General features: G+C 37.7%; 1 protein-coding gene across 6 annotated transcripts in view; it reads left to right on the top strand.

The window, feature by feature from the left end:
- The window catches only part of SDCCAG8 (SHH signaling and ciliogenesis regulator SDCCAG8), a 157,210-nt gene that overhangs the window by 55,820 nt on the left and 77,993 nt on the right, over positions 1-23,397 (top strand). For all 6 annotated transcript variants that reach the window (XR_013997863.1, XM_081123963.1, XM_081123961.1 and 3 more), the window contains one exon: positions 16,071-16,213. Coding sequence is in view for 5 of the 6 variants with exons in the window: in XM_081123963.1 (XP_080980089.1) it covers positions 16,071-16,213 (143 nt within the window). In the remaining variant the exon portion in view is untranslated. The remainder of the gene's footprint in view (positions 1-16,070; positions 16,214-23,397) is intronic.

Below are 23,397 nucleotides of genomic sequence, written 5' to 3'. Positions count from 1 at the left end.
GAATCAGGTTCTACTGGAAAGATTTTAGGAAACAGCAGTCTGTCCAAGGTAGTATGTTGGAGGAGAAGGCCAGCTTTTGTGACACCTGTGGATTTAAGTATCCTCAGTAGTCAATGCCTCCCCCTTCGGTTCTACCTGGTGTTGCCGTCCCCACAGCCACGGGATGAGACACTGTGGCGCTTCTGGACCCAGGTGGCCCAGAACATGCTTATATTACATTTTTGGCTTTTTAATTTTTTTTAATCATCAGAATGAAAAAAAAAAAATCTTAAATTCTCTTAGAGATTTCATATATTCCTGGCATGTTTCCCTGACCCTCGTTGGAGTCCAGCGTGAGACTGTCCTGGACAGAGATTCTAGAGATAACTGCAGGCTGCTCAGGACTACTGATAAATGGCAAGGTGTTTAGATTTCCACGTTCCTCTTTTTAAATTTTAGTTTTCAATTACCGTTGACATTCGTTATTATTTTGCATTAGTGTCAGGTGTACAGCATAGTGGTTAGACAATCATATGCTTACAAAGTGATTCCTGCGACATTTCCAGCACCCACCTGGCACCATACACAGTTATTACAATATTATTGACTATATTCCCTCTGCTGTGCTTTACAAGGTAATTTAACCCTTTTTGGTGTTAACATCTGTACTTAAGTGGATCAGTTACACTAACATTCAGTATATGGAAAATTCTTCTTTATACACAATCTCTGTACCTACAACTAAAGTTCTAATATTCTCTGTCTCTCATAATAAATTAAGTAATAGCATTAGCCTGGCTTCACACATCATGAGTTAGGCTGTAGCTGAAAGTTCGCATCAAAGTACAAAGGGGTGCCTAGGTCTTCTTAGAGAGACTGGCAGGGAAAGGGGGAGGTAAAAACCTTTAGGGAGACCTTAAGAAGATGGGGGAGAAAGAATTGGTCCACTTGAAAGATTGTTCCATCATTGCAAGTGCTCTCTTTTCTTTTGGACCCTTCTGGCACTTGCTCAGAATTTTCTGCATAGAAATCTGAATTCACTCATACCAGGAGGTAATGGTCATACCCTAATTTGAATTAACAACTTTAGGGTATCATTTTCAACTTGTCTCTCTACACTTAAGTTTACCATAGAATAATAGAGCTGGGTCAGTGCTTCTTCCCTAATTTCCTGAAGGCCCTCTATGTGTATAGTGACTGGAGCCATAGAAGTTTATATAACAAGAACCAGATAGGTTTTAGTCTAAAGAGGAGTTAAGACATTGGATGGATCAAATATTTATATCTATATTTTAAAATCATGTATCTAATAAGAGACTTGTAACTATGATTTTTAAGTTTTGCTTACAATTTAATAATAAAAAGACAACTCAATTTTTTTTAAAAAAAGGCAAAAGTCTTAATAGGTATTTCTCCAAAGAAGACGTACAGACAGTGAATAAACATGTGAAAAGATGCTCATCATCATTAGCTATCAGAGAAATACAAATCCTAACCAAAATGAGATACTACTTCATACCTACTAGGATGGCTAAAATAAAAAATAGGTAATAACAAGTGTTGGCAAGAATGTGGACAAATTGGAGCCTCTCAGGTTTATGTCACAAGTGGGTTTGATCTGCACATGATTGATGTCCTCATTAAGATCAGTGGTTTAAACAGTACAGCCCTGGGACCTGAAGCTGAAGACCACCTGTAGCTTCATATTTTCTACCTTCCACGTTTTCTTTTTAGACTGATGTGCTGTTTTCCTGTTTAAAAACCAGGCCATTTGCTTTCTTTGAAACAATTCCAGTCAAATGGTTATCAGTGGAAGTGAGATATCCCTTTCCCCACTGAGTGCTGGGGGCAGGGTCTTGACGATATATGGAGAAGAAGAATTTTCTGAGACTCGCATTTTTATTTGTGTGGAATTATGCCTCTGGGTTTCCAAAGTCCCATTTCCCTTAATCCAGTTCTGGAAGATGTGCAGTTGGGGATTCAGCTGAGGTAAAAGCAAAGCCAGTGTCCAAAGTTTCCATTTCATGTTGGAATTGGGTCCGGTTTAGCATCAGGCTAGTTGCAGTCAGGAGCCAGGAAAGCAAGAGCACAAGAGAGCTAACTCCTTTATTTAGGAGACCAAATATCCCAAATCTTCTTATGCCCGCAGTGGCCACACCTACTCTGGCCAATGGCCTGTTCCCAGGTGTGACTGACAGGCAAGTGCCTCCCCTGTTTCACTCAGACTTTCCTGGGCATGCACCTAGCAATAGACCAGTGGCTACCTGGGGAGAGCTAAACCACAGCTTCCCGGCAAAGCTGCATAAATAACATGTGTATACTATTTGGCCTTCCCTTTGCTCCTTTCCTTTTATTAATAACTAGGTTAAGTTGTAACAGTATCAAAATCAAAAGACATTTACTTTTGTACCTACTACGTACAGGTAGTGTGCTTAGATGGCACTGAGCCATATGCCAGAAGATTACATTGATGGCAAGTAATGAAGAAATTCGGCATGGGTGGCTAAGAAATCAGAGTGCTTGTACATAAGGAGTCGATCTGTAGTTGGCAGGACTTAAACCCGTGTTAGGCAACTCCCGATGGAAAGGGGATGGGCCTGCCTGAAACTTCAGTTTTTTCATCTAAACCTGGATAAATGGACTAAATTGAAAATTTGAGGAATTCGAATCTGTAAAATTATGTTTTGGGATTTCTTTGATTCATGCTATTGAATAAATCCCTTTAAAAGTGTCAAAAAATTATGTTGTACACCTAGAATTAATACAATCTTATAGGTCCGTTATATCTCAAAAAATGTGTTCAGTCCTAGTCATTACCCTGTATTTACCTGTTCTACACCTATTTTATTCTTCTTTATGAAAATGAGTGAAAGCAAAAATTTGTTTTCTGATTGTCACAGCATATAAATTCAGTAATTCCCATGAAAGTGCTTCCTAAACTATGAAAAGCTATTTAATACATAGAACTGTCATGATTGGATAGGTGCTCAATAAATCGGATAGATGTATTTACTTCCTTGCATATGAATGCTGTTAATTTAAAAGAACTATACTCAAAATATTTATTAACTAAAGCATCTACTTTACTTTGGATGTTTCTTTCCAAAATTAGTTAGAACTCATAGGCTATTTTTGAGTTAAAGCAAAGTTCGATAAATTCCTAAGTTCCACAAATAGAACTTACAGAAATATTTATATAATCCACAGCTGAAAGGAATTTTCTAAAAACTCCCCATAAGGTGAGATCACGTTCGCCATGTCTCAGTACAGAAGGTTTTTTTTCCCCCAATCAGTTATGCCTCTAAAAATAAACCTAGCTTTGTTGTTGAAATTTGCTATTTCTCCCTCACATAAGAACATCTCATTAATTTTGGTGAAAACCTTCCCAGAAGATAAGTTTAAACTGTCCAGTTTTCCAATGGAAGAGGGTCCATTGTGTCACCTCCGAGCAGAGTAGCAGCCGAGAGGTGAGTTGAACACAGACAGGCTGTTTCAAGGGCCAGAAGATTTTAGGTGGAAGCACTCGACAGCCTGCGGGTCCGAGTGCTCCAGGAGGCTTTCAGCAACACTCTGCTTCTCCCACTGTCTTTAGTACCTTAAAGCAAGAGCCTCAGGACGATGTTCTCTGCAATGGGGGGCACCGCGGAGTAACAGAAAGTGTGTGGGCAGAAAGAGAGGTGACCTCACAGAGGTCCCCTGTATTTGTAGGGGCTACAGTTCCGTCATCTGTACTGGTGATCGGTCAAGGTCAAGATTATGTAGGTAGGAGTTTCCTTTTTCCATTCGTTTGGAGCTGATTTAGTGAAAAATTAAACTGTGACTTCTTATAAAATAAAGTCATTCGGTTTGATGTGAAAGGCTGAGATCTTGAATTGGGTCTAAATGCTTGAGCTTTTTTGGTTTGAGAGAAAAAATGGTGTATCTGCCCCCACATCTGTACTCAACAGAAATACTGATAAAAATACAATCGGATAAAACTTTTTTTTCTCTCTAAATTAAGAAGTGATGTATATAAGTCTTATGAACCTTAGTTTTTGAAAAAGGAGCCCCGAGTCTTAAATTTGTTCCGATTGTCTGTGATTGACAGAATTTAATAATAATACACAGAGCGAAAAGAAAAACTTCTTGTTGGGTAACAGTTGTCAGAGGAGAAACAGATGATGTGTTTTCTTTATTGCATTTAAAAAATTAATTATTGCCAATAGAAGCTTGTTTGTGCTGGTAACTGAGTTAGCGCTGTGGTTGGCATTTATCCACATGTGAAGGGAAACGGGGATCCGCGGAGAATCTGAAACCCGGGTTCTAGTTCGGTCAAGTGGGCTTCAGGGGGTTGTTTAACTCCCTGGACCCCTGTGTTTTCATCTGTAAAGGGAGGGGGTAAAGATGATGACCGAGGCTCTTCTATCTCTAACTGCATCTTTTTTTTTTTTTTAAGGCCTGTGTTTTTATTAAACAAAATCTTGATGTAAACAGGGGAGCTAACTCCCAAATGTTTTGGTAGGAGCATATTTTAGAAGAAATAGCACAGAATTTATGGAAGGGGAATTTTATTTGATAAATTAAAAATGTACATTAAAAGTTAGGTGCAGAATACCCCAAAGCCTTCCTTGTATTTTCCCTTTAGGAAGCAGAATATTTAACTGGTATTTTTCAGGTAACTCCTAAAAAAGTAACATTGAGTATAAGAGTTTTAAGTTGCTCTGGTTGAAACATCATAAAAATGTGTGCACTTTCTAAGAGACAGAATTGCTTTGCCAGAATTGCCTGTTTTCTGGCTAAGAATAAGTAGGCCAATTTATTTTACACAATTTTTAATAGTTGATACAATAACTGAAAAAACAAGTTGCTATTGGAATATTACTGGATTTGTTAACTAGTTTTCTTAGGAAATTATGTTCTTGTAGTTGTCAGTACTTTTATATCTACTATAAAATTTTTGACTTTGTAAAGCATACTTAAATATTATTTAGGCATTTATGTAATTATAATATCTGAAACATATGATATTTGAAGCATAAATGGAAAATATAGGAAATTGTTGAAAATCCCACATTGCAATGGCCTTTCTGCTGAGATTCATTTAAGATAAAGTAGTGTCAATTTTGAAAAATAACTACTTAATTTAGGTTCCTAAATAATATTCTTGATATATTTTAAGTATTTTTAGCCTCACAATGAGAACCTGAAAGTATTATAAATACATTTAATAATAAAGAAGGTATTCTTTCTAAACCATAAATACGTGATGAACTTCACATATTTAAATTTACTTAGAATGTTTCCCTGTGGCACAATCAGCTTTAACTTAGAAATAGCTATATTCCAGTTCATTGACAGTTATTTATCTTTATTTATCTATACTTCAAAATGCCTTTTATACTCTTGTTTATTGAAATTGTTTTAGGGTGGTTTCATATATAGTATTACTTTTTAATTCATGTTTAGTCATACTTCTACACACAGAGAATGCTGCACTAGCAACAACTCAAAATAGTGGGTAATACGACCAAAGTTATATTTTAATCTTAAATTTCAGTGCATTTTCATTTGAATCATTCTATTGAAAACTATTGATAGCTTTAATATACAGAGATAAAAGGAACAAAATCATCCCCAAATATAGCACTACAGTGTGAAAATTATGGTTAGGCTTCATTTAACATGAATCCTGAAGCCTCATCATTAATGCTTATAAAACATTGTCTGCTATTAAATTTTTATAATAAGTGTATTGTAATAATTTGTTACTTACTATAGCCCAGATGACTGTATATTTGAGGAGGAAATGATATGAGAAATTAGATGTATCATTGGATTTGCTTTTTGTATCAGAATGGAGGGGTTTGTTTGTATTTTCATAGTGATAAAGGGGTAGAGTGGACAGACTGGAGGAGTGTATGTAACTGGCACCTGGATTATACACAGAACCTAACATACATGCCATACAGTGTGAGGCACAGAGCAGGCACAGAGCCGCTAGTCCAAAGTATTCACTGTATTGAATTGAGGGCTTGGGAAGAAATTGTTTAGGGGAATAAATTAGCAGTTTGTTTTCCTAAATTGGAATTATCTTGTATTATTTTACTTCTGTTTTGGGTCATTTTCTCAATAGGTGATTAAACATTTTTTTAAATGGTGATAATTGTCAACAACTGTAATCAACATTTGAGTTTGGAGTAACTATTTATAGATTTTTTTCTGTAGTAATTCTTTTATCTCCCAGCTTTTGTACTTCTTTTCACAAGAGAGAAAAGCATATGAAACATTTTTGGTGGGGTCTTTGAAAAGACCAGTCTTTTTATATGAGGATAAACCCTCAGAAAAGAAATTTTCCCTGACCGGGACTTGAACCCTCAACCTTGGCGTATGGGGATGGTGTTTAACCAATTGAGATACTGGCCAGAGTCGCTTTATTTTACTTTTAAATGTACTTATTGTAGCAAGCAAAATACTTCTGAAGTACCTGCAACAGGATTGGGTTAGAATTAGGCCTAACTTTTTTATTAACATGAATTAAATTAGAGTTACTATTAAAAAGTGTTGTGTTAATTTGTTAGGAAATAATATATAATATACACATTTAAAATTGTATGTATGTATTTAAATATTAATGTAAATATGTAAGTTTAATTTAATTTAATTTTTTAGCTTTATTGAGATATAATCGACATATCATATATTAGTTTTCGGTATACACCATGATGATATATTGTGAAACGATCACCACAGTAAGTTCAGTTAACGTCCATCTCCTCACAGTTACCATTTTTTTCTTGTGATGAGAACTCTTAAGATCTCCTTTCTGAGCAACTTTAAGTATACAATATAGTGTTGTTAACTTTACTCATCATATGTATATGATGTCCCCGGAACTTATCTTCTAACTGGAAGTTAGTACCTTTCACCCATCTCCCTACCCCAGCCTCTGGCAACCACCAGTCTGTTTTGTGTATGAGTTTGATTTTTTTTTTTTTTTTAAATTCCACATATAAGTGAGATCATATGGTATTTGCCTTTCTCTGATTTATCTCACTTAGCATGATACCCTCAAGGTCCATCCACGTTGTCACAAATGGCAGGCTTTCCCTCCTTTTTATGGCTGAATAATATTCCACTGGATACAGGTATATAGATAGATATAGATATAGATATAGATATAGATATAGATATAGATATAGATGATATAGATATATACCACATCTCCTTTCTTCATTCGTCGATGGGCATATTGGTTGTTTCTATGTCTTGGCTATTATAAATAATGCTGCAGTGAACTTGAGGGTACAGATATATTTTTGAAATAGTGATTTTGATCCCTCCAGGTAAATACTCAGAAGTGGAATTGGTGGATAATATGGTTGTTCTATTTTTAATCTTTTTAGGACCCTCTAGACTGTTTTCCATAGGGTTGCACCAGTTTATATTCCCATCAAGGTAATTTTATATGCTAACATTTTAAGTGTAAAATGGGTTTTCTTTTTATTAAATTGGAATGTTAAGTATATTACTTAACATTTTTTTTTCTTCTAGAAAATAAGAAGCTAAACTGTTACCTTTTTGAGCCTTTTTTTTTTGGTCTTAAAGTTATAACGGGGTGATAACAGCATATTAAAAGATTTCCTTTATATGTACAGAGGAATATAGACCTGCACTGGCCTTTTCAGTCCACAAACAACATTACAAAGCTGTCGTATTTTAATACCTCAATAGTATTTTATGCTAAGTGCAGAAGAGGATGCCATAGGATTTCCAACTTTGTAAAACTAGGAACTGCCGCAGAGTTAAAGCGTGTTGAGTTTATTAACTCCATTAGCATAGCCCCGTGATACAGCTCTGAACAAAACACAGAAATATTCTCTTGGCTGATAATCCCATTAGGTGGATTTGTAAGTGACCAAGCAGCTATTCCTGGGAAGCTTTTCCCTCTAGATACATTAAACTTAGTATGTCTCCAGTGGACAGATTTACTGATTCAGTCAGCTCACAGTGGGAATGCAGGTGGTGGTGGCAGGAAGCTGCTTTCAGGTCTTTGAAATTAAGCAGACCCTTGCTATGTGGGGACAAATCCCGGGGTCTTCACCAAGGACAGCAGAAGCAATGACTTCTTCCCATGAAGCACAGTCAAGTATAGCTGACCCCTTCAACCTCTAAAATGTTTATAAATATAAAACGAAAATTATGAAGCTATTGAAATAACTTCTACTAAAATAAACTCAGTGCATTTCATTTCATAGTGGAGAGACTTTTCAGGAGGAGATTAGGCTCTAAATCCAGTTTGAACGGTAAATATTCCATATAGTTGAAGTCAATCTTGAAAATCTCATAAATGGCTCATAATTTACATAGTCTGCGTGGATTTGTATGCATTGATTTGATATGTGTTTAGAGCCATATATTCCTACTACAATGGAAACCTTCATACCCTTATCATTTTAATCCATGTTATTATACCCCACTGTTGGAACAGATGGGAAGCACTCAGAAGTGATGGCTGGTATCAGTGTTACTCTCAGGCCTGCACTGGAAACATGTGAAATCAATGCTCTGTGCCCTCAGCAAGGATAACCACGAACAGAGCTTCGAGAATGGTGCCGTCAGCCTTCCACCTCTATACAGTGAAGAGGACAGCTCTTTTTTTAAAATATATTTTTAATATGTTTTTATTGATTTCAGAGAGAGGAAGGGAGAGAGAGAGAAGTAGAAACATCAATGATGAGAGAGTCATTGATCGGCTGCCTCCTGCGCGCCCCCTGCTGGGGATCGAGCCCGCAACCCGGGCCTGTGCCCTGACCGGGAATCGAACCATGATCTGGATCCTAGGTCGATGCTCAACCGCTGAGCCACACCGGCCAGGCAAGGACAACTCTTCGTTCATTTCTAAAATGACCTTTAACTTCTTATAATATTTAAATTTTATCCACATAGGCTTGTTTTCCAAGAGTCCAGTTCACAGAGTGAGTCTTAGAAAGAAGTTTTGCTGTATTCTAGACCAGTGCTATCTGGTAGGATTTCCTGCGACAATGAAAATATTTCCTATCTACATCGTGCGATATGGCAGCCACGATCCATATGTGGCTATTGAGCACTTATCAAGTGATTAATACAACTAAGAAACTCAATTTTTTATTATAATTAACTTAAATTTAAATAGCCACAGGTAGCTAGTATAGCTCCAGACAAAACCTTATTAATGATTTGGTAAAATCATTCTTAACATCTACGAGTTAATAAAAGTGTCAACTGGTGAATACTAAATTTCCAATGAGTACAATCTTTTTATACACACAGAACTTGATAGAAACTGTTATTTCTCTCCCAAGGGATAAATTGGTATGTTTTACTTTTCAGTATCATTCACTACTTTACTTTTCTAAGTAGATCCTATGAATTCGTCCCTAGGTTTCTGAGTGATAAATTCACATTGTCAAATGTTGTCAGCTCCAAAACCACAGGTTCCTTTTTTTCCCATTGTGCAAGGACTTTGGGACCCCGTCTTACTGTTCTGTATTGTTTTCTTTTCTCCCATTCTCTTGTTCATGTACACAAATGAGTTACCCTATATTAAAGGTTATTAAAAGATTTTTAAGTCACATAATATTTAGTAGCAGAGATAGATCGCTAGCATTGGATTAATATAGTCCCTGTTTGCTACTTTGTCCTTCCAGTAAAGTTACCCTTTAGGGTTAAGATGATACATCAATTTTCAAATGGGTTTTACATTCATTTCTTCAGATATTTTTTCTTAGGAAAGCAGGAAGAATGTATAATAGAACTTCTTTTAATGAAGCACATTATTGGATTCTACTTAATTTATGTAAAAACATATTTTTAAATTATCAAATATATACAGTGCTTTTTAAATTGCAGGCTCATGAAATCAACTTCATAGGTTGAAATCAGAAGATTTTTTAAAGAAATACAATAGAATAAGAAGGAATAGGACATATCTGAGTGCTTCACACATAGTAGGATTAATATAGTTTCATGAAATGCTTGTTACATTGATACATGTGTGAGAGAGTGTGTATGTTTCTGAATTGTGATGTAAAATGAATTTCTTACTATGGATCTTGGTTAAAAACAAAGAAGATTGAAAGCCATGGTCTAATTTGTGGGTGGTGTGGAGACAGTGATGTCAGATCTGGCTCAAGGCTTAGATTTACTTCTTTGGACAATCATTCAATGTCTTTGGCCCTCAATTTCTTTTTTGTATAAATGGGAATAACTGTCCTATGTACTTCATGCAGTTGTTTCAAAGATGAAATGAAATTTTAAGGTGATAGACAATTGTAACACTCCTATTTCTTTAATGGAGATTGTTGATTATTTTATATTGAAAAAACTCATGGCTTATAGTAACGGTCATTTATGCTCATGTTTATGAATCTCCTGGTCAACTGAGATTTGGCTGATTTATGCTGCATTTGATGGTTGGCTTTGCTTCAGGTTGTGGGTTGTCTGGGCTACGGTTTAGGTTTTTTGCTCCACATGTATTTATTCTGTGATCCAGGCAAAAGGGGCAGCAGCTATCCAGGGCACGCTTTTCTCATGGAGAATCACCAGAATACAAAAGCAGGGCCAAACCACATAAACATATTTATGACTTCTGCTTCCACTATAGTCATGAAAATTCCACTGGCCAAGTGAAATGAAGTGGCCAAGCCCAAAGTCACTGGGGGGAGAGAGTGCATTCCACTCCCAGTGGAAGGGAGATAGAAGTGAATATTTGCTGAACAGTAATCTAAATGACCATATTACCAAAAAACCATGACCTCCAAACTTTTGTTAACTACTTTATCTAAAATATGAAAGAACAGACAAGTACCACTATGTATTTAAAGAAAGCCTTTAACATTATAGAGTGTCTAAAACAGACACACAGAGAAAAGGAAACAGACAATTTGTAATGAGCAGAGAAGACCATTTAAAATACTATAATATTCTAATAGATAAGAGATTATATCAATAAGATAAATATAGCATGCTATGTAAAACAATGAAAACAAGAAATAGCTCATGGAAATGAAAAGTGTGATAGAATTCTTTTCTTAAATTCAGTAGAAGTTTTGGAAGAGGAACTCAAGGGAATCTTCCAAGATGAAGAGATAGAAAATATAAGAAAATTAGGTGATCAATCCATCAAAGCCAAAAACCAATAAAATATTGAAATGGGTCGCATCAAAATATTTTTATGTAATAATACAAGGTAACTTCCCGAAACTACCGAAAACAAACCTCCAGATTTAAAAGAGCCCACACAGCACAACGCATGAGAAAAAGGCCCATTACAAGGTCCAACATTGTAAAATTTCAAAATGCCAGGGAAAAAAGTGATTATGAGAGCATTCTGAAACAACCCCCCCCCCCCCCCCCCCAAATCATAGACCAAGCATTAGGAATCAGAATGGCACAGGGCTTTTCAGTTGTGATATTAGAATCGTGAAGGCAGTGGAATAGCCTTTTAAAAATCCCGAATGAAATTTAATTTCAACATATATTTTGATACCTAGCGAAACTATCAAGTATATGCATAGAATAACAGCATTTTCAGCCATATAGATACTTTAAAAATGTCTTATTCATGTACTCTTTCTCATGGAAGTTATCTGGAGAATATACTCCCACAAAAGAGAGAGTAAACCTAAAAGTAGAATGATTTACAACCAGAAGACAGGGAACTCTAACAGGAGCATGGGTAAGGGTTGACCCAATACAGAGGTCAACCAGGCCAGACATACAGTACAAAGAAGGATATATCAAGGGGAAAAAGTTAAAAGGAATGATAATTTATCTGATGTATTTCATTATTTGCAAAAATATTATTGATGGGTATTTGATAGACCTATTTGATCATGGGGGGGGGGTTGTCAATTACCTAGAAAAATAAACTATTAAAAACTAGGCAATTAATTCCAGAAATAATAAAATATTGTACAAGAAAATTAATTTAAGCAAAATGATGCTTGTCTCCGTAGTGAAAAATATTTCCATAGTCATTATTATGTAAATGGACTGCTGATTAATGATTTACTCCAAATTGTTACATGGGAGGACAAGGTGGGTATATTGGGTAGGTGATATAAGGGATGTTAATCATTACCTATTTTAACAGTAAGTCAATAGAAAATTTCTAATACTGCAAAAATCAAGAGAGTATTATAAGCATGTCACTTAAAAATATGAAGCTAAATATTGGAAGAGTAAGTAGTGTGTGCCTTTGAGGATTAGGCTTGGAGATGGGTGAGGGGTAGAACATGGGCACTGCCCATCTTTATTATGAGCAATTAAGTACTGTTTGACATAAATTAGTCACATTACCTCGATAAGAAAATTTAATGTATAATAAAAATAAAGATACATATGTCCATGATTAAGAAAAAACTTCCTACAGTGTAGATTCTACATGAACAGTAAGGAGTGCTCCTTTCTCCATATCCTGTCCTTGTTACTGTTCTCCTGTTAGTATTTCTGGCGGTTCCGTTCATGACCTGAGGTGTGTGTGTCTTTTGGTAAAGTGTAAAGCTATCTGGATTTGTCTTGGCCCAGTTGGGCAAAAGGTGCCCGCATCAAGCTGCATTGTAGACATTGCCAGTTAGCAGTGGACTGTAAGAGGAACGTACAAGTGGCCTATGACTGTTGCTGGTCTTTCATCCCTGAGCCACTATCTACAGCCAGGGAAGCAGCCCTGACCTAGTTGGGTGAGGCAAAGGGTTATCCTGCCAGTGGGAGCATGGCATTTCTGGCAAGAGATTCCTCTTCTAACTGTTGGAGTTGGTGCCATGGCAGATTTTCCTAACTCGGGGAGTAGGTGTTGAGCCCTGGTCCAGCTGGTTAGATTATTTGTTGACTTTGATGATCTGCACCAATAAGCTCCTTCTCTGGCACAGGTAATCAAAAGCAGGCAGTAATTTTCCATCTTCCTAACAAAAATGCTTTTTGCACTTGGAAATTATAATAAACTTTTATTTAGTCTTCACCAAAATAGTGCTTTATGGAGGAAATGTGATTGAATTAAATCAAGAGCTTTTTAGTCCACACTGATAACCATATATCCTTAGGCAGGTCATTTTTTCTATTTATCTCATATTACATAGCTGTTTAAACTATTAGTATCTCTTCATTATATGTAAGAAAAATCGTTTTATTAATCTAGAACTCAAGATCTTTCATAATGTGGTCTAATGTATCATTCCATGAGTTTATGTACCTTCTTTCCCACTTTCTTGCCCATGCTAATATATTTCTAATCTGGCCTTCTAGTCACAGATTTTCTCTAATACTCATTTGTTGTTTTTTTATATGCTTTGTATTTTAATAGTCTTTTTGTGTGTGTATGTCTTTGCTGTTCTTGAAAGAGAAATCAGTAATAATAATCACACCTGCCATCTTTAATTCAGCTCTTACTTTGTGCTAGACACTTGCTAGGTGCTCAGCATCTCATTTAATCTTCACAGTAGTTTTAGGAGCATGCTGCAGTTATCACTCCCATTTTAGACTGAAGAAACTGAGCAACTTGTCCAAGGTCACAGAGCTGGAAAGTACCAGGGCTGTGTCTGAAACCCCGATTTGTGATGACTCTTGGGCCTGTCCTCTTAATCTCTGTGTTTGACTGCCTTCCCCTGCGGACTCTGAGCTTTTATTACATGAGATTAAGAAGCCAGATGATTTATACTTAAAACCTAATTATCAATGTAAGGTTATTCAGAATTCTGGAGTCATCTTTGATGTCTCCTGATAGCTCTCCTGTTATTTCCATATACTCACAAATTCTCTTTATATTTCTGGGGTTTTTTGTTTATTTGTTTTTTTAATCCTTACCTGAGGATATAATTTTTTCATTGCTTTTTCAGAGAGAGTGGAAGGGGGAGAGAGAGAGAGTGAGAGAGAGAAACATCGATGTGAGAGAGACACATCAACTGGTTGCCTCCTGCACGAGCCCTGACCAAGGCCAGGGATGGAGCCTGCAACCCAGGTATATGCCCTTGGCTGGAATTGAACCTGGGACCCTGAGCCCACAGGTGGATGCTCTACCCACTGAGCCAAGCCGGCCAGGGCTATATTTCTGTTTTAATATATACATTTTAATGTGTCTCTGCTCCTCATGTCTGGAATACTGCAACTGTCTGTCTGATCTCCCTGCTGGCAGTCTCTGCCATCTTAAATCAGTCATACACATTGATCCAGAGGTTGTGTGTTATTTTTAAAGTTCAGCATCTCTCATATTGCATACTTGTTTAAACCATTAATATCCCTGTGTTATATATAAGAAAAATGTAGTTTTGTTCATCTAGAATTCGAGACCTTTCATAATGTGGTCTATCTATCATTCTGAGTTTGTGTGCCCTTACCTTCTTCGCCACTTTCTTGCCCAGGCTAATACATTTCTAATTGGCCTTTTAAAGCACAGATTTTCTCTAACATTCTGTTGTTGTTTTTTTATATGCTTTGTAGTTTAATAGTCCTTTTGTGTGTCTCATTTACCCAACTAAATTGTTAACTCCTGGGTGTAGAGATGGAAACTGTTTTGAGTCCAACATAGTACACATATAGCACTGTGTAAAAAAAAAATTAATGAATGAATTTTTAAAGTTTTAAAGTCAATATATAATTTAAATTCTGTACTTATTTGATTTGTTTATTTCACAAATGTTAGACAAATAAAACTAAATAGATTTTTGTTATGTTTTTTCATCTCTCTAATTATATTTAATTATGAGATCAAATAATTGGTATAACTAACACTAAAATATTTTAAAGAAACAAATAAGTTTTATTAGTATTCTAATCTGAAAGATATAGAAAATCTACACCAAATGAAAGTTAGATACTCATTATTACATAGCTTTTTAAAATTAAAACAATATTTGAAAACTTGTAATAAGTTGTTTTATTTATTGTTGGTAATATGTGGTTTTGATGGGGATAAACTGAATATTTACGGTGTAATACATGTTAAAGAAAGGACTATTTAGTTTTTCTTGGTTGATGTATTAAATATAGTTGAAAATTGTTCAGAATACTGAACAATGACATGAGGAAATACGAAATGTAACTTAAATACTAAGTTTAAACCAATCTACCTAGGCCTAATTTTGTTATCTGAAAGGGGATTGCATTTTTTGTGCTAAAACTGCTCCTTGCTTTGTGCAGAATTTAAAAATGTTCCTACCCTTTTACTTCCCTTTTTTGGTTTTTCTTGTTTTAAAAGTATGAATATTTATCTCTTTAAAAAATTTTTACAGGTGTTCTATAGCAAATAAATATTTCTACTTTAACGTAGAAATTTTTTAAAACTATGTTCTATGTAAGGCATTTTTGCTTTGAAATATTTGAATTTCAGCAAGATAAAGATGGTTTCATCCTAAGACCAAGAAATTAACATAAATTTTCACACATTTTTGATGCCATATTTATTAATCTGAGAGTGCTTTCGTTGTTGCCTTTCTATAATACAATTTGAATGTACTATTTTAGCTCAGAAATCTTATACCCTCTAAATGCTTAAAGGTTCTCATGCTGTATTTTTTTCTAAATAATATTGAGCATCACCATGATACCTTCTTTTATACCTCACATTTTTCTAAAGATTTCCTAAATTATATAATTTATATAATTTCCTAAATTCTATTACCCTTTAATTTGGTTTTCAAAATATCCAAATGAAACCATAATATATCTTTCAGAAGAGAGCCACGTATTTGATGTAAATCATGGCATGTGTCTGATGTAATCTTACAAAACAAAAATGTTATATTTTAAAGCCAGTGGCATTTTAGGTTCATATTATTTTTAAAGGGACTGAGCCTTAGAATGAAAGTACAGATTATCCATTTTGACTACACTCATTTAATCATTTCATTTGTAAAATGAGACTTCATCTTACGATCCAAAAGAAAAAAAACCAACCCTCACTAATGTGCATTTTTGGCTTTGTTAATTCCCTTTGTCATAAAATGGAAGCTAGCCTAAATTTCCTAATAATCGCTTATCACATTCCAATTCATGGCAAAAACAAAAATGAGGCAATTCTGAATTCAGGTGCATGCATTTCATTTATATGGATGCTTTTTTGCCTCCCCTCTCTACCTAAGGAAATCGAGAAACTGACGCTAGAACTGAGGGAAAACAGGCAGCACTTGGAACAGGAGCAGCAGAAGGCAGCCGGGGCCAGAGAGGAGCTCCTGAAGCTGACAGAGCTGCTGGGCGAAACTGAGCACCAACTGCACCTCACCAGGTACCCCCAGTCCCCTGGGGCGCCGCACCCCCCATTTCACTCCGCCGATTTTTGCCACAGGCTTGCAGACAGTTGTCAGAGTCGTAGCCTTAGTCATTCGGTTCACACCCAGCGTTCAGGCAGATTAGGGGAAGCGGAGATGCGGTAAGCAAAACACCCAGACATGTGAGTGAGGCGTGTGGCGGGGAATTACTGATACATCACAAAACCTTTCATCCACGATGCTCAAACATTCAGGCGGCTCTCCGTCAGGATGAGCGGAGTCACGTATTTCTCCCACCACCACCTCTCTTGTTAACCCCGTGTCTAATAAAAATGTTGAACGGAAGGGTCTGAGGAGTACATTTAGGAAAATTATCAGAGGCTGTCAGTGGTAAAGGGACAAAATAAAAGACACCCTGAGATGCCAATGGAGATGGAACTGATACAGAATAAGGAACCTGCGTCCCAAGGAGGTGTCAGATTTTGAGATGGAATTGGCACTGTTCACGTTTAAACCATCAGAACCAGGCTCACACCAGCGTGGGCTCACATCGCATTGCTCCTGTCCTGAGGTGTTGTGACATGATCGTCGCTGTCACTAAACTTCAGTAAACGTATAACTCAGCCCGAAATTACAATAAGGTGTTTCTGGTAGCAGGCGTCGTATAATTTGCTACATTGAAAACACACACGTATACACAGAAATTCAGCAGAGAAAAATTTTGAAATAAGATTGTAGGTATTTCACATTGTCCTGTAAGTAGTTTCTTCTCACTTAGTATAATTTTTTAATTTTCAGGTCAAGCCTTTGGGTTTGTTCAGTTTTTGGAGTTTTTCAGCTTTTAGGGAGAGCTTTGTCTAAATTCACATGTCAATTTATGATCGTTGGTTTGGTTCATAATTTAGAAAATCACTGGTCTTCTAATCATAATAATATGTCGAATTTAAACGATGAAAGGGGACTGATCCCTTTTACATTAAATATGAGAATGTAATTCTGAGCACGGTATGATAACAGATGGAGCAAAACACCCCTTGAACAGCCTGCATTTGGAGAAAAAAAATATCTTAGAGGTTGGTGAACCTCCGAAGTTTTAGGCTAGTGTTAAGATGCCTCTGGTTGTGTTAAAATCAAACTTTGTTAAGAAACATTTTGCTATGATAATATTCCAAATGGTTTGCCAGCTTCCCTTTTAAACAATGAAAGAAAAAGCGAGGGAAGGAGAGAGAGAGAGGAAAGAAACTGCATCATTTCTACGTGTGTGATATCCGGGAAAAAATCCCAATAGATGAAACACTTTTATAAGAAAAAAAATTGCTCAGGACTGCGGAATAATAACTGTTCTTTTAATGCCCACTTAAAGCACTGTCCTCGTGGAACCGAGACTGTAATGTTAACGTAGTTCCTATGGTTATTTAATCACAGCAGCTTCGGAATTGAGTTTCATCATGACAGTTAACAGTTTTTCTTTGCTGTCAGACTTCGATTGAGAACCAAGCATTTGTGTGCTGAGCACAGAACTAAGACAGCTTTTAATGCCTCCGCGGGGCTGAGCTTCGGTAAATAAATATTAACGCCTGTTCCTTGAGTTCATTTCTGAAGCCAGAGTCCGTGGAGAGCTCTCCTGCGCAGCATCAATTTGTACAGCCTGACAAGATCGATTTCTTGCAAGGAGAGCATATTAAGATACCACTAGGCCACTTTCGGCAGTTGCTGTAACTAATTCTTTTGTTCTTAAGAAAAACGGTTTTGCTGGCTTCCGTAGAAAGCTTTTTTTCTCCCGAGCTTCATTTACACCAGGTTACAAAAATGTAACCCAGTTTTACAGGAAAGAAAACTGAATTACCTGTTTTCCAAGTGCAGTACTCTTTTGTAAGCATTTTATACTTCCCTATTTTATAAAATCCATGAATGGGGAGATGGCAATAAAAGGCGTAAGGAACTGTGTGTACCTCTCTTTTGCACTGCAAATGTGACTTGGCTGTAGGGTTAAATATTTCTGATATACTTTGGGGATTTTTTTAGAGTTTGCTTTCCCTCAGCAAATTCTTTGTTGATTCAGTATAGTCAAGTGTGTGGCTGGGAAATGCCATGTTTTTGTCTGTGTGTGTTTCAGTATATACCAGCCGAAAGAAAGAAATCTCATACAGGTAGCTCTTCATTTAGTCTTAACTGAAACATTTTGAATGTCATATCCCAAACAAAGTTTAAAATTGAATATGAAAACCATGTGATAAAGTAATAATGAAATAAGGATACAGATCTTCCAAGGCAAAGAAAACTTTAAAACTGGAGTAGAAATCGGTAGATCAATCTGAGCAGAAAATAATCTATCACTTTTTTGGCATTGCCCTGTATTGTTTAACTAGACTTAAATAAAATAGAAATTCAACTTTTATTGAAAGACCCAACTGGTACGTATAACATTCACTTATTCAACAAATATTTATTGAGCATCTACTATCTTTTAAGTACATTGCTTGGTCCTTGGCATAGAGAAAAAAAGACTCGGGTCTTACCCTTATGTTGCTCACACTCTATTAAGGATATAGATAGATGATAGACAGATAAGTAGGTATAGATTGCCACGGGAGCTCACAGCAAGAATTGGCTCATTCTGCATTTGAAGTGCAGTCAGGTGACAGCCAGGAAAACTTCCTGGAGGAGGAGACGTTTGATCATTATGTTGATTGATGAGTTTATGAATAGGAGTTCTCAAGGGAACAACATATGCAAAGACAAAGATGGGAGAGAGCCTAAACTCTGCAACCAGGTTAGGTGTCTGGCAAGAGATGAGCCTGGAAAGGGGGTCAGGGACCAGAGGAAATGCTTTGTGGGCCATGTTCGGGGGTTTTGGCTATTCTGAGAGTAATGGTTACTCTGATATTTCAAGCAGGGCTTCCAACACGATCAGCTTTTGGAATTGGGATCCTTACTCAGAGAGCAGTGTAGAGAGTAAACTTGGAGAATTATGGAGGAGACAGAAAGACCAGTTAGGACAGAGTCTGCAACCACAGCCTAAATCTGGCCCATCGTCTGTTTTCGTATGATCCCTGAGCTAAGAATGGCTTTTCTACTTTTAAGTGGGGAGAAAGAAAAAGAATATTTTGTGACATAAGAATTATACACCCATAAATAAAGTTTTACTGGGCACCGCCTCCATTATCTTTTATGTTGTTATGTGTGGCACTACCGTGGCAGAATTGAGTATGGTCCTCAAAGCCTAAAGTATTTACTATTTCCTTTACAGGAAAAGTTTACAAACCCTCAGGATGCTGTTTAAGTCAGGAATTCAAGGGAGCTTGAACTATGATGGGTTCAAATGTGTATTTCAAAGGGCAATTAAAAGGCACCGTGAAAATAGGTTGGTTGAGGAAGAGATGATTGGCAGGGACCCGCTTAGAATATAAGCACCATCCTAGTCCTGGGCTGTGATGGTGCCAGTAAAATGGAAAGGAAATAGCACCTTCCAGAGGCACTTGGGGTAGTGAATGAGAGAGGCCAGAATTAAAGGTGACTCCAAAGTTTCTAGCCTGTGTTAACTGGATGGTGCATTAATCCAACTAGGGAAGCACAGAGGAAAATAACACGTTTTATTCTGGAACTCAGGTGGAGATGTCCAGGCCAGGTGTCGTGGGAGCAGAAAGGTCATGACTAGAGGCCTAGCTCGGGATGCTTTCACAGAAAGATACTAGCTGTAGCCAGAAGAGGAGTGAAAGCACCCAGAAACCATACACTTTTCTTAGGGCAGGCCCCCAGGTATCCTAGGACTGAGGACACCGAGTTTCAGTGTCTCCCCCAGGCAGTCACTATCTTTGCAACTTTTGACAAATTACTTCATTCTTTGAACCTGCTTACCTACCTATAAAATGAGGTCCTACTACATGATTTCTAAGTTTCCTTTAGCTCTGATAGTCAATGATTCCAGCAATGATTTAAGACCGTGCATTATTCAGTTCCCGTTTGCAGACGTCAGGCATTTAAATTGCCTGGAGTATCCTTTGTTTAAGATGTTTCCTTAGTTTGATCTTCAGGGAGATTTCATAGACATGTCTTCATACCCACCATTTACATTCGTCATCATTTAGGTTGACCTCCACGAGGTTATGAAAACAGTCTCTTAACATCCTTCCAGTCTCTCTTGCCAACCACTGCCAAGTGAGTATCCGTCAGCCCTGCCCGGACCCTGTCACCTGCTCTCAGAACCTCCCACGGTCCATGCTGACTGTTACAGAAGGTCCAGACCACTCAGCAGTGCGGCTTCCCCGAAGGGCCCCAGCTTCTGGTTTTATTTCCTTGCCATCAATGTCATCTTCTCGCACGCTGACTTCCAGCCAAACTTAAGCAGATGCAGCCCCCTTGAGCTGTGGACTTTCCTCCCCTGTACTGTTCCCTACCCCGAGAATAGCCCTTCAACCTTCTCTAGCCCTGTTGTAATCTTACCTTCTTTTCCAGGGCTCCCTGAGTCCTGACTTTTCCATCGTAGGCCTCCCCATGGCCCTGCCAGAGGGAGCAGGCACGTGGCCCTCTGAGCCCTCCTGCCCATGTAGAGCTGAAGGCACTTACTACATAGTGAATGAATGAATGAATCAATGAATGAGTGAAGGAATGAATGAATATTCTGCAGTTTTTTATGTAGTACCCTTCTGGAATGTCCTATTCTTCAAGGTGGGGAGAGGTCTTATTAGTATTATATTTCTCAGAACACCCAGCTCAGTGCTTTGCAAAGAGTTGGAGCTCAGCAGGTCATTTTTATAGGAATGGTTAATATATTGTGAGTTTGTGACCATTCAAAGCCTAGTAAAATATTAGTAAGATATTACTAATATCTTATTAAGATATTAGTAAGATAAATTATGAGATCCAGAAGGGAGATTCCAGATAAAGTATTACAGGGATAGAGGGACAGATAACTTTTTACTGACCTTGGTAGCACTGGGATACAGGAAAATGGGAATGAAGGGCATTCCATGAGAAATTCCAAAGGGGAAAATGGCATCTGGGAGGTGCACATGCATACATGAGAGTAAGTTAAATACATACAGTCTATCGTTTAAATATCTAAATGCATCTGTGTCTGAGGTTAAGAATATATTCATCTTGGGGTCTGCCTGGTATCATGCTATGTGCAGTAGATCTTTAAAAAACAGTAACAGACTATATATTCCCTGTTTTACATCTAATCCATCTAAGCCACAGAACTAAAGTGATTTATCTAAGGTCACACAGCTGATACGTTATGGAAGCAGGTTTTGCCTACACAGCCTATAGCATCTTCCATCAGGCTGTAATTCTGGGTGAATTAGTAGGGAAATGGGCTAATGCAATTGGTCCCCAAAACACAACTGAGAAAAGCAGTCACATAAACTTACCATAGAAATAAGTGCTGGCTGCGCTCTCACGCACCAGTATAAACGCAGGCCGTGAACCTCAGCCTTGGCTTGGGCTTTGCCTAAGGGACTGTCCTCTGGCTCATCACTTGCCTTAGTCATTTCACGTATTATAATGCAACCGCCATTCTTCACTTCACTTCATTTTACCCAAGAGGAAAGAGACACTTTACTTAAAAAGTGGAAATTTGTTCGTAGTTGTTTTTGTCATGTTCAAAGATCTTTGAAGAGCTACAGGATTTAAATACCTCTCACAAGACTACTATTTACATATGTGTGGGCCAATTACTTTATGATGTGACATTTAAAACAACCATTTCTGAATGTCTGCGATTGTTATTAACTACTGACTGAGGCAGACACTCTTCCACATACCCAGTATACAGGTATCGACACCCCCCCCTTTGAATCTGCGTCTTTTTCTCAGATCTGATGGGGAGATTCCTACAGGATGCCTGTTTGTTTTCCAGAGAATTTAGAAATTGTATTGTATGACATGCTGAAGGGAAACTGACCCGCCACGAAACCTGTAGGCTCCAGCTTCTAGCCACGGGGCTCCCTGTAAACTTTTTATTTCCCCTTTAACTTAATGTTTTCGATAATGAACTTCAAAGAATTTCTCGGAGCAGGAATCTAAGCGGGGTCCATGATATGGTGTTATGCTCTGACCTACTTTTGAGAGCCACATGGGAAGATCTGACCTACAACCTAGAGAGAGCGCGACCTGAATACAGTATTTGTATCTTTTGGAAAGTGAGATAGGGTACAAAAGAGAAGTCTCCAGGTGTCCCATTACAATGGTGGCTTCCTCGGGGAGAGGTGACCAAGGCTTCTTAATCAGAGCAGCCCAGAGCATTCAGCTTCTACATGATCACTATTGGAACTGCTCTCTGGAATGTAGTTGTTTGACCTCTCAGACTACCAGTGTGAGTACGGACTCTTCTATGAGGTCATAGAAACCCCAAAACAGGGGATTGATTTGCTTGGTAACTGGACCATGTAAAATTCAGGTGCAGCTGGCCTGAGGGTTGCTTGGACCAGGGACTCCAGGCAGCGCCTGTTTCCCCTCACCCTCTAACTGTCATCTGCAGGGCTCGCCTCTGCTGGAATGCTGGCCCCTTCAGGCTCTTCCATGTCGTGGAGTCACATCCTTCAGCCTGAACTGAGGACAAAGGACAGGCCCTGATTTCAGACTGTAAGGATGTGGCTTCACTTCCAATTGCAAAACCTTCAGTTCAGACGTCACAACCGAGTCACCTGCACACACACCTTTTTGGGTGCTGCGGCTGGCAGCCTCCGCAGAACCCCGGGAGTAAGGGGAGGTGCTCTTACCGGGGGAAGGGTGACAGGGATCCTGGGGAAATAAAGCAGCTTGAAAAGGAAGGAGGGGAAAGATCACATCTCTGCTCCTAGGGGTTTGAGAGTGATGTTCTCCCTCGTCAACACGTTGTAGTCCAAGGGGCATGGTCAGCTCTTCACAGGGCTGCTTTGTGGTTTTACTTAGAGAATCCTCAGAATATAGAAAAGAGAGATGAAAGGGTGAATAAATGAACGACCAGCACGTGCCGGGGACTGGGCTGTGTGTTACCTGCCTGCAGCAAGACAAGTACAAAAAGTGAGAGTATTTGGAAACTCTTATATCAATTTTAAGCTGCCACAGTAGCCAAGTTACATGATCAGTGGGCTATATTGGGTATCTTTTAAATTTTTTCCAGTAGTTTAGTTTTCTAAAATTTATTTTCTGACTACAGTTGAAATATAATACAATATTATATTAATTTCAACAAATAGTCAAATATTATATTAGCGTA

Source organism: Miniopterus schreibersii (genome assembly GCF_964146895.1).
Source record: "Miniopterus schreibersii genome assembly, chromosome: 21".
NCBI lineage: Eukaryota > Metazoa > Chordata > Mammalia > Chiroptera > Miniopteridae > Miniopterus > Miniopterus schreibersii.
The sequence above is the reverse complement of the archived record's forward strand: the minus strand, read 5'-3'. Positions and strand labels throughout refer to the sequence as shown.